General features: G+C 38.5%; 1 protein-coding gene across 6 annotated transcripts in view; it reads left to right on the top strand.

Moving 5' to 3' along the window:
* ptprfa (protein tyrosine phosphatase receptor type Fa) overlaps nucleotides 1-12,042 on the top strand; it is a 264,589-nt gene that overhangs the window by 226,107 nt on the left and 26,440 nt on the right. For 4 of the 6 annotated variants that reach the window (XM_053683707.1, XM_053683708.1, XM_053683706.1 and 1 more), the window contains 3 exons: nucleotides 1,221-1,333; nucleotides 2,884-2,916; nucleotides 5,739-5,836. In XM_053683707.1, the coding sequence (XP_053539682.1) occupies nucleotides 1,221-1,333; nucleotides 2,884-2,916; nucleotides 5,739-5,836 (244 nt within the window). The remainder of the gene's footprint in view (nucleotides 1-1,220; nucleotides 1,334-2,883; nucleotides 2,917-5,738; nucleotides 5,837-12,042) is intronic. The other 2 variants (XM_017479533.3, XM_017479531.3) reach the window with 1 other exon arrangement.

The raw sequence follows: 12,042 nt of genomic DNA, 5'->3' as shown, positions 1-12,042 counted from the left end.
ATTCTGATGTATCTGTCTTCCTTCTGCTCTATCCTACACGGCCACAGCAAACAGGAAAGGTGAGTCTGTCTGTCGGTCTGTCTGTCTGTCTCTCTCTCTCTCTCTCTCAGTCTCTCTCTTTCTCTCTCTCTCTTTCTACTCCACAGTGTCTTACTCATTTCTTAACTCACTCTCTCCTCCATTCTCTCAGTCCTCCAATCTCACACTTATCCACGCTCTGACTCATTTTGCTCACTCTTTTACTCGTCCACTCTCTTACTTGCCCAATTCCACATGTATACTACACTACTTCCCTCTCTCACTTCTCCAATCTCAGGTCTTTTTCACTCTCTCACACTCTCCTTCCTCCGTTGTCTTACTTACCCACTGTCTCTTTTCTCTCCTTAAATGAAAACCTGACTGGCTCTGCCAGAAAGCTTAAAATGGGCCATGGTTGGGTCTTCCAGAAGAACAATGATCCAAAACATACATCAAAATCAAAACAAAAATGGTTTACTGACCACAAAATCAAGGTCCTGTCATGGCCAGCCCAGTCCCCTGACTTGAAACCTATAGAAAACCTGTGGGGTGAATTGAAGAGGAGAGTCCACCAGTGTGGACCTCGAAATTTGAAGGATCTTGAGAGATTCTGTATGGAGGAATGGTCTCAGATCCCTTGCCATGTATTCTCCAACCTCATCAGGCATTATAGAAGAAGACTCAGAGCTGTTATCTTGGCAAATGGAATTAGCACAGTGTATTGTCTAAAAAGGTGCCAATAAATGTTGCACACCTATACTTAACAAAGTTTTAAAAAAAAATTTAAAAAAAAAAAAACTATATTGTGTTTGCAGTTGTTTGATATCCGTGAGAGCAGAGTATTTTTTGTGAATTCTTTGAACAAAAGATCAAAAGGTTAAACAATAAAGACAATTTTTCACAGCCTTCTTTAGTCATATTTACCAAAGGTGCCAATATTAGTGGAGGGTGCTGTATATCAATATGTAGTATTTAAGTCTATATATTTGTTAGCATGCACTGTACATGTGTGTGTGTCTGTTTTTGTTTGTTTTTATGTTGTACAATATGTGTGTATGGGTGTACATGAAATTGTGTAATTATCTGCATTGCTCTATGCATTTGTTTTTCTAATGGCGTAAAGCGTATGCGAGTGTATAGCGTTGTGCTCTAATTAGTCCCCTTGTCGTGGCATGTGTGTGTGTGTCTGTGTCTGTGTGTAGGAAGCGAGCATCTCCCTCAGTGAAGGATGAACACACAGCTGGAGTAAAGGACCATCTGCTGGCCCACTCGTCTGATCCCGTAGAGATGCGGAGACTAAACTACCAAACCCAGGGTACTGCATTGTGCACACACGCACACACACACACACACACACACACACACACACATACCCACACACACACACACATTGATGTGGATAAACAGACACAAGCAGATATATATTAGAGCCTCAGGTAGATGACACATCTCCAGCTAAAGTACAAACTCTATACAAGCTGAACTTTGTACTAAACTACACTGTTGTAGGAAAATGCAGCATTCTACAGTATCTGCAGGGTTTGTGAGTGTCTTTACATTACAAACATTAATAACTGTTCATTTTACAATACAATGAGGGAGCATCAGTATGAGGGAAAATTTGTCTGAATGCATAATGTGCAGATTGAACTCATTAGATATCTTCTAATAGTCCTTGTTTAAATCTAGGCAAATTTGTGATATTGACTATGTTAACTGCTTTGTACAAAAGGTCAGATTTCCCTCATGCCTAATCTCTTCTATTGAAGCATGTGTTCAGACGACAAGGCTGATAGATTTAATCTAACATGGATCATCAGGTTCTACACAAACATGTAGAGTCCATGCCAGCTCGAGTGCACACTGTCATTACAGCAAAAAGGGGACGTACCAAACAGTCCCTCCAGGATATTGTCATTTTGCGATTGCATAAATGAATGCAAAATTAAGCAAAGATTTGGTTCAAGATGCGTCATGTGACATCATCACAACGCACATTCAGCCAAAGCCGAAAGTCGAACATAAGTACAGCTTTAAGGTCTCATTTACCAACAAACATCACTTTGAAAGCCCATGCAAAACAATTTCCGTGCAGTTGCAATTTTGCCAATTCAACTAGTTTTCTGCAAAAAAAAAAAGCACCAAAAAAAATGTTGCGATGCATGTTGCATTTTAAAATTTTAAACTTTTGAAAAAAGACATAGCACAATCAAGCATTTTTGCCTGAAACAGTCACAACTTGTTCTGTACAAACTGAACCAAATACTAAGACGCTCTGAAATTAATGTAAAAATTTTAAGGATTCTACTTTTCACTCATGTTGTCAGTAATATTGTTTGTTATGAAGTGTTGTATTAAATTAGAAAAGAATGCAAAATAGAAGCATTTGCACATTAATGGTTACAGAATTTTAGACTTTTAGACTTGTGTGTGTGTGTGTGTGTGTGTGTGTATATATATATATATATATATATATATATATATATATATATATATATATATATGTGTGTGTGTGTGTGTGTCTGTGTGTGTGTGTGTGTGTGTGTATATATATATATATATATATATATATATATATATATATATACACGCAATATCTATATGATTCAAAGAATCTACACAAATGGCACACAAATGTGTTAAATTAAGCATATTAACGCAGGACGACATGAGAACATAACATGCCTCCTGGTCTGATCTTGGTACCTAATGTGTGAATTTCATCTTTAGTTGGACCACCGAAAAGCCAAGTGCGTCTCCCTCATCTTTCTCCTCTTTTCTTACCTGTCCCCTCTTTCTAAATCTCAGCAGTGTGTGGGGTTCTTTATGGCTGTTACATTTCCTTCCCCCATCTTTTCTCCACAGGTTCCAGTGACCCAAGTTGTCCAGACACTCCAAGTTAGTGTCCATCCGTTCTTCCTGTGTCATCTACACATTTGTCTCATGCTGTGTTTCAGTATCATTTTTAACATTCTCTCATTACCTTCTCCTTCCACTTCCCTTTACTTAAAGCCTTAAGGCCAGTTCTATTACTTTAGCAGCACAAGTGAAGTTTGTAAAATGATGGATCGAGTCAACTCTAGTGTAGCAGAAAATAATAATAATAATAATAATAATAATAATAATAATAATAATAATAATAATAATAATAATAACCAGAAGACAAGTTTGAGACTATTTTATGCAGTTCCTCTTATTGGATTCAAGAATTGTTTCTATGGCAAAATTATAGAAAATGCTGTGATAGCTAACAGTTAGCTAAACCATATTTTTAAGGCGTTTTCAGACCTGTAGATTTGTGCTTAAATTGTTACTGTGTTGTTATTTTCTCCTTGGCTCGGGTCGCTTTCACAAGGCAACATTTCAAAGCATACCAAAATGTATTTATGCAAGTCACATGTGAGTAAACTGTCCTCTCATTGGTCAGTGTGCGCCCGATCATTTTCTGGGGTTCCGCCCATAGCGGTCATCCACCCAGATGGATAGACAGAAGCTCCGCGAGCTTATTGTGGCTTTCTTTTTAGCTGTAGTTATTTATCTAATTTATATGTTCCACAGAGCGATTAAAGTCCATCTCAATGAGAAGTTCGCTGAACATTTTGTAAACCTCTGTATTTTTGAAAGTTGTTCAGAAATATGCTCATCAGACTAAATTTTAGTGAGGCCTTTTACCTCGTCTGTGTGTCCAAGTTAAACCGTGATTCATGTTGCGAGCCTTTAGCAAAACAAACACATTTTTTACGTAACCCAGTTCCCATTAAGCATTGCTATACAGATTGGTTCATTGGTCTTTTGGATCAGCTTGCTTTCTCACCCCAAGTGAACCCGCTCAAGTGTTCCTTTGCAAATGATTGTTTTGGTGCAGATCCATGCGTGATTGCCGTGTTCATATACATCTAAAGAAACCGAACCGAGGGAGAAAATGCACCAGGTTCTGAAACAAACGCTCCAAACGAGCCGGGTGTGAAAATGTCCTTAGTCTTATTAACTGGTTTGTTTTTGAGAAACTACACTACACTTTTCTGTTTACTCTTTGTTTGAATTTCAAGCTTGACCATTCCAGTTTTTCTATTCTATTTCAAAATGGATGTCGACGCCATATAACGTTCAGAAAATTCCTGTAGGAAATTATAAGCTCGATAAAACATGAATGATTAGCCAGATGTGACGAGTACATGACAGAAAAAAGAGACATGATGTGAACGCACCATATGTGTAAACTGGGGTAATAATTTTGCTGTAAATAAATTATCTTACTTCACTAGCTAATTAGCACACTAGCTAGAAAATTTGCTAACGGGTGAACAAGTCAATGTTACTACAGTATATACAGAGCTTCAAGGGAAATACGCCATACAAAATAACTCTCACTACACTTTACGATGATACTATATTCTTCATTCTTTCATACCCTGTGTCCCGACTGGCATACTTATACTATGTACTAAAAGTATGTACTCTTTTTGGGAAGAAAAAGTACATACATTTGAGTGTGTAGTAAACGAGTATGCAGGTACTGGGATATAATAACATGTCATGTAAGGAAGAGAACGTTGTTGCCCAGAAGAGAACACTGTCACCATAAACAGACTTCTTGTTGCATTTCAGCTTTTCTTCACTCATTATTCCTTGTATAGTTTATACTATATAGTTTAATTTACCATTCCCTTGATGTATTTTACCACATTTCATTTGCACCGCTCTGAAACGCGTGCTTGAATTCGGCGAAGCAAACGCTCCCAAATCCCCTCCTTCCTCCCTTGCGCAAGGAGTTATGGATAAATATTAGCTGAAAAGGTGTTCACGGATCCACACTTCGAAAATGTACCGGAAAATGCGGTTTCATAGATTTGGGGAATTAGTAACTACAGGGGCAAATACATTTTCACACAGGCCCAGTTGGATAACTTTTTTGCTTCAATCATTTAAAATCTGTATTTTGTGTTTACTCAGGTTGCCTTTTTTTTCTCTTAGATTTTGTTTTCATCGCTTAAACAATTTCATAGGATATATACACAAAAGCAGAAGAAATCAGGACAAATAATTTTTCACACCACTGTACAAAAATGCAAATGCAGATGGACAAGGAAATCACTCTACCTTCATTGTTCTTGTAAGCAAGGTTTGGTTTGCTCCTGCTGAAAGTGTGCTGCACACTCCCTCCACCTTTTGTGATGTTTGGGGGCACTTGTTTGACACACTTACAAGGGTGTAGGGGAATTGGGTGAGGGTATGTTGAAAACAGTACTGGAACACAGAGTTAGACTTCACTGTCCTGATCTTTCAGCCGTTCTCCTACCTCGGCTGATCATTGGGCTTTGTGTGTTGCACCTCCTACTGGCTGGAGCTTTTTTCATCTTGCATATCATTTGCACAGTTTACAATGCTTGGTTGGATGGGAAGCAGGTGGATGTGGGCTGTATGTTAAAACCAATCTATATACTGTTCAGAGTGGAAAAATAGCTTAGATTACAACCACTCAATAATTACGCATGCTATCTATCTATCTATCTATCTATCTATCTATTTATCTATCTATCCTCATGCTTTCTCACAAAGGCATCATGCTCGTTGCCTTGATAAAGTGTGCTTCAAGTTTCAGAGTGCGTGTGTGTGTGTGTTTGCACGTGTGCAGCACACAGCTTTGCTAACCACCATGCAACATTGCAGGAGATTACAGATTGCTGATATGACTGAACATGTTTTGTCGTTTCCTGTAGGGATGAGAGAGCACCCGCCCATCTCCGTCTGTGACCTGGCCGAACACATCGAGCGGCTCAAAGCCAATGACAACCTCCGCTTCTCTCAGGAATACGAGGTATGGGATTAAATACAAATCCAATCTGAATATGTAAATAATATACCCTATAGGCACATGTTTATTTTTTAATTATATGAAAGTTTGACCCTAAAGAGACGATGATTCTCCTGTAACACCCAACCTGAAAAAGTTTTTTTTTTTTCTTTCCCCCTACATTTATCTATTGTGGAAGCCACTGAGGGGCAAAGCCACATTAGCATACTTCAAATGGACGGTTCAAGTGGTGTTTTTTGTGTGAGGATAAATCTGAACATCTGTAGAAGAAGGGTTCATTTGTATTAAAGGGTCTGTCTCTACAGTCTGTCAGTGCTACACAATCAGTGAACAGACCTCCAAATGCAAGTCACAAAGGGAATAAGACTGATCAACATGGAGGCTCAAAGTGATCTGAGTTTTTAAATCTAAAAAGTAACATTTTTATTATTCAATAATTACCATATTCAATAGTAAATATACTGAAGGGAAAAAAAACTTTCAACAAGCATCTTTATCACAAAGCTGTCCCATAATAGCGAGACAAAGGTAACAGAAATATCTCTAAGACTAACAAAGGTATTCACAGGTCAAAACCTTTCACAGAATTTAATGTCATTTCCCAAAAATGACATACGCAGGTCAAGTGGACAGAGATAAAAACTTTTTTCCATGTTTGTGCTGAGTTTGTAAATGATTTTAGGCAATTATTCAAGGAAACCACTTACCAGCCAATTGCAGTTTGTGATAACACAAATACGCCCACTTGACTAGGAGGAAGCTGCGGTGTTGAGAACTTGTGTCTTATTTGCTGACAGGTCTTAATACTGCCAAATGCCAGCTCACACAATCAGTGTGAGGGGAAAAATGGATATACCTCGATTTCTTACTAGTACAGGGATTGAAGCTGAAACACTAACATCCTCTCATGCTGAGCAGGAAAACAAAGTGTGTACACGTCTATATGAGTTCCAAGTTACATGAACATGAAATGAGCAGAGCATAAGGACAAATAATGTATTTTGCATGGCACTGTAGCAGCTAAACCCAGAGAACCTAGTTCTCAGAGGCTTAGTTCTGCCTCCCCTTGGCTAGCAACACCAAACTAGCCTAATCTCACGTTAGACAGCTGTCACGGATGACGAGGAAGAGACCTTGGGTACTTTTGCAGGAAAGAGCTTTATTACGAAACACGCAGATTAATCCAAAACGTGAAACAATAACGTGGTCTCAAACAAGCAAATGGTCAGGCGAACGGCAAACGGGATGTACTAGGCTACGACTGGAATCAAAAGACGGGGACGAGAATAGGATCGAAACCGAGGAGCAAAACGACTTGGTATTTAGTTGACGCTAACAATACTTCGCCCCAAACATAATCAAAGGGGAAGACATAAACACCTGAGACACATTAGGAAACAACCAATAGCATGACAGGGGCGGAGACATGACATCAACCATAACAGACACACGTATAGAAAGAAAACAAAGTCAATGTCATATATGAACCCAGAAGCACGGCTTCGCGCTTCGAGCTCCAAAGCGCGCTGCTAGTTCCAGCGCTTTGTGTTGGGCAAATCGTGAAAACGGCCACAAAGTTTTATATTTTATTGGTCTGCTAGTCCTGCAAACAGTGATAACACTCGAGACACTTTTTATGATGAATCCAACTTTTTGTGTAATTTACACATTTTGAAGCCCTTACATGCAAGAAGAAAATGCATGGGAAAAGTCTATTTAGAAGTACGTTTTTAAATGTTCTTTTTGGTGAGGAAGAGTGTGGGCTCAGCCCCAAGTGATTACCAGTTTAGCTTAAGCCCCTGGTGACACTGTATTCAAAGCCTATGCTGGGAACACTGGGCTCTGGATGGGACACCTTTTTCGCCCCACGCACACACACACACAAACACACACACAGAGTTACTGGTATCAGTATCATTTATTGGTAGGAGGAAAATTGTTGCACAGAATATGGATTTGTACAATGTAAATTGGTGCAGTCAGAGAGTATGAATTTGCTCAATAATTTATGTGTAGTATGGGTAAAAAGCCTACGTCATAAAATGTGAAACACCCACTCCCAATCTCTTTCTGCTTATTCTCTCCCTGTTCATGCCTTTTTTTTTAGTAATACATTATTTCTAAATAATTTTAGATTTAGATTGACTCAAGACAGATGTCTATCATTACAAACATTTAATTTAAACTGCCAAAATCCTCTTACATGACTGGCCTTCTGCAGAGCCACTGCCCCTTTTAAAAAAATGTAATATATCTGTCTATAAGTTGAGGAATTAAGGGATGTAAAATTGTGTTTATATGACATTTCATTGACATTAACTTATTGTAAACAACAATCTAAAGCTACTGATGTGTCTATTTTGAAACACTGAAGAGATATAAAAAGCAAAGAGTATAAAGAGCAGCTAATAAAATTTGCTCATTCAGTCCGTTTGTGGCGTTTTTACATTTATGGCAGACGCCTTTATCCAGAGCGACTTACATTTATCTCGTTTATACATCTGAGAAGTTGAGGGTTAAGGGCCTTGCTCAAAGGCCCAACAGTGGCAGCTTGGCAGTGCTGGGATATGACCGATCAGTACTGATTACTGATTATGATCCAACAGCTTAACCAGTGTGGTAAATGACTGAAATAGAGCAGTTGCCTGTTATACAGGGTGTCCCAAAAGTCTCCATACGTAGGGTAAATGAACACTTCCAAAATATTTCATCCTTAGTTAACATAATACAATTTTTCGTAAAGCCTTTACGAACGCCTTTGACAAAAGAAGAACATACAGTACTGAAATCATTCTCATGGCTGGATCAGGAAGCTGTTGCAAGGTTGCTATGGACATGCAATTACATTCACCAGATGTATTAACACAAGTTCATCATGAGTGGGAGAGAGGACTCTGTGTGTGTTTACAGAGAAATTACAGTTTTTACATGTAGAGGATGTTTCGTAAATAAAGGTACATTTTGCTGAAAAGTGGTCATTTGGGACTCCCTGTATTATAGCCTATCCTGTTTTCTTTATCTCACATAAACCTAAAGCTAAAGTTCGCTAGCTACGTCTAGATAGCTAGTAACAACTGAGTAAAAATAAATAGCTCTACAGACTACAATTTGCCACAAATTTATATTGTAGCAAGGACTTTAACCTCACAACCTTACAACAAGCAGTTGATGAGTGACATTACAGTCTCTATTTGCGTTGTAAAGTGAGTAGCACAGCCAAAGCAGCACTGAATTAGCACATCAGCAGCCTATTCGAGGTCCTAGTGCCCTGCTAAATCGGTCAAATAATGAAAACTCTCAGAGATTTAAATTAATAGCGTCAATTTATTTGGGGAGGCTAAAGAAGATTTATTAGGGCTGTACCCCCTATAACCGGCCTAGCATGCTTCTAAAATGGTATATAAAATGAGTTTATAGTGCTTGTGTGCTTGGCTTCCATTGTACAGTGGCTTCAAAAAGTTTGCTTTACAAAAAACCCAGGGAAGCTATTTTACGTGCTGCAATATTAGAGGACAACAACACATTCAGAAGATTACTATGCACCAAACACAATTTCCTGTCATCATGTGCTTTGAGGCTTCTTGGTATATAATATGTTGAAATTAAAGCTCACAGTGACTCCATCTGCAGCTCAGCAGGGTGAGATGGTCATATGCTAACTCACTCCAGTGCGACAAAATCTAAATTATGACCATGAAAAAAAATATATATATATATATATATATATATATATATATATATATATATATATATATATATATATATATATATATATATATATACGTGGGTGGGTGGGTGGTTGCATGGGTGTGTGTGAGTGAGGAGTTTGTGCATTTCTGGTTATTTTTTTTCTGAGAAACAGTGTCAATATAAACACTACACACAGGGGGAGCTTTCTAATAACCACGTTTAGCTTAGCTGAGAGCCATCATATCCAATCTCGGCTCCCTGTTAAAGCAATTTGAATGAATAATTCATTGCAACACAGGGTTGATACAAATGTGGAGGAAACCTCTTGTTGGTAAATAAAATAAGGATGCCAGTTGGATGAAATAAACATTTTCTGAGCCAGAGTTTCTACATTCCTGCCCCCAGTGACAGTCGAAAAAGAGCTGGTGGGAATTTTGATTGAGACCCACATAATATATTGAACCATTTTTAAATGAGCAGTAGAAAGTGGGTGATATTTAAAAGCAAAATTATGGTGCAAGCCAAAAGCTTAATCATAAGTGTTTTGTAACTGGAGCAAGCAGGCATACAGTTATGTGCTACTTTATTTGGATGTTACTAGCTGGATCGCAATACATAGTGTTTATTATCTAAGTTCAAATTAAAAGCCAAATCTTGATCTGGGTGTGAGAGCACAGTTTGAGTTCAATTCACAATTTAAACAAGATGTAAATCCTGGAATCAGCCCAATATTAACCTGGTTAATTCAGGTTATTATCATTACAATATCATTTCATGAAAGAATCATTTTCATTTTTCAAATGCATAACATTTTTGAGAAACATGTCAGAGAGAGTCGCTTTAAGAGTTTATTTAGTTCTAGTCCCGTGTTAATCATTGCCATGCAGTTCTAAATGACTGTCGAGGACAGCAGTGTCAAGAATATGACCTGTGGGCCAGGACTGGTCCAATAAAGGTTCAAATCTGGCCCAGTAAATGAATTTAGCATATATGTTCAAAAAAAATGTTTAAAAAGAGCTAGTCTCTGTTATTCCACTAAGCGGGCAAATTAGAGCAATATACTCAGGACCATAAACTCAGCTACTGAAAAATTTAATGCCAAAATGAATTAATGCCTGTTTTTTAGACACCCGTGGTCTAAGGCTTTCCTATAACTATATACTGTAGATACTAGCCTTGGAAATGAAAGGAGAGCACATACTCAGCATGTCTGCTAAGCGCTTTTGTAAGCTATCGTTCATGTACTGTGGTCCAGTGCACTTAGTGGAGAGGGGTGCTTTCCTGGTTATGTATGTGTTATTGGCTAGCATCGCTCTGTTGAGAGTACTGTGGTACCCGGTGTGTATGAGTGCAGAGGAAGACTCGGGTGGCAGGCAGAATTTCAGCAGAGCCCTAGGCTCACTTTTATTTCTATGCAGCTTTTCAGCACACTTTCTAAAACTCAACAACAACAACAACAACAACAAAAAATGGAAATGCAACCCAAAAGGGGCCGTGACTCGCTCGTGGCTTTCGCATCATTCAAGGTTAAGATCATGGTCTGTGTGTGTGTGTGTGTCTGGCTCACAGCAGCCACTGAACCCACAAAGAAACACATAAGCAGACTAGTGATAATAAGACAGATGAGACTCATCATATGTTACCTGCTGCTTCAACCCACCTCCTTTCCGTGCACAGCTGATGCTCAACCACGCCCCTGCTGCCACAAGCACTTCTAAATATTCTCTGGGCTCTAGTCCATGCATGGTTATGACAGCAATATGATACAAACTCCTTTACATGTTATTAGCTTGTTTCCCCCCAGGGGAAAGATAGCACTCAACTTGGCCTGCTGCCTCCAGCTGGAGCCAAAGGGCAATAGCAAAACTTGTAGAAGTAAAGCAATAGCAGAAGTCCAACTTTTTATCAGTATTCCTTCCTAGCACAATTGCTAGTAGAGGTTCAGCAGTGTTATGGAGAGCTGGATAGACTGATTCCAAATTGATGTGTTCACTTTTGACAGTTTTATTTGTGAAGAAAGTTAAGGAAGGTGCAGGGAAGGATATTTCAGCACTTTTTACTGGATCTCTTGAGGGGTAGGTGGTTAATAATACGTTTAGACAACACAGCATAGTAATATACAGAAAAAAAAGATATATTTTTTTTTATTAGCTAAATATAAACTTAAGCTGATTCAGGATGAGTCAGAGTTTTGAAACGTTATCAGTCACACACTCACCAAGCATAAAAGCAAGAGAATAACAAACAGAATAATAAGTGTGTGTGTGTTTGTGTGTGTGTGTGTGTGTGTGTGTGTGTGTGTGTGTGTGTGTGTGTGTGTCCACGCTCTAGCTAAATAACTCCTTTATAAAACTAGATAGTAGACTTTAGAAAATGTGATCAAGGGAATGAAAGAGAAATGAGGACAGGGTATAGGTAAAATTGAAATAAAGGGCTAGAAGGACTGTGAATGTGGAATACTGAAGTGTGGGAACAGAGATGGAAGGATGTGGATGTGTACGTAAAGACATATGGATAAA

Source organism: Ictalurus punctatus, chromosome 11, assembly GCF_001660625.3.
Source record: "Ictalurus punctatus breed USDA103 chromosome 11, Coco_2.0, whole genome shotgun sequence".
Taxonomy (NCBI): domain Eukaryota; kingdom Metazoa; phylum Chordata; class Actinopteri; order Siluriformes; family Ictaluridae; genus Ictalurus; species Ictalurus punctatus.
Note: the sequence above shows the minus strand (reverse complement) of the source record. Positions and strands in the feature narration are given on the sequence as shown.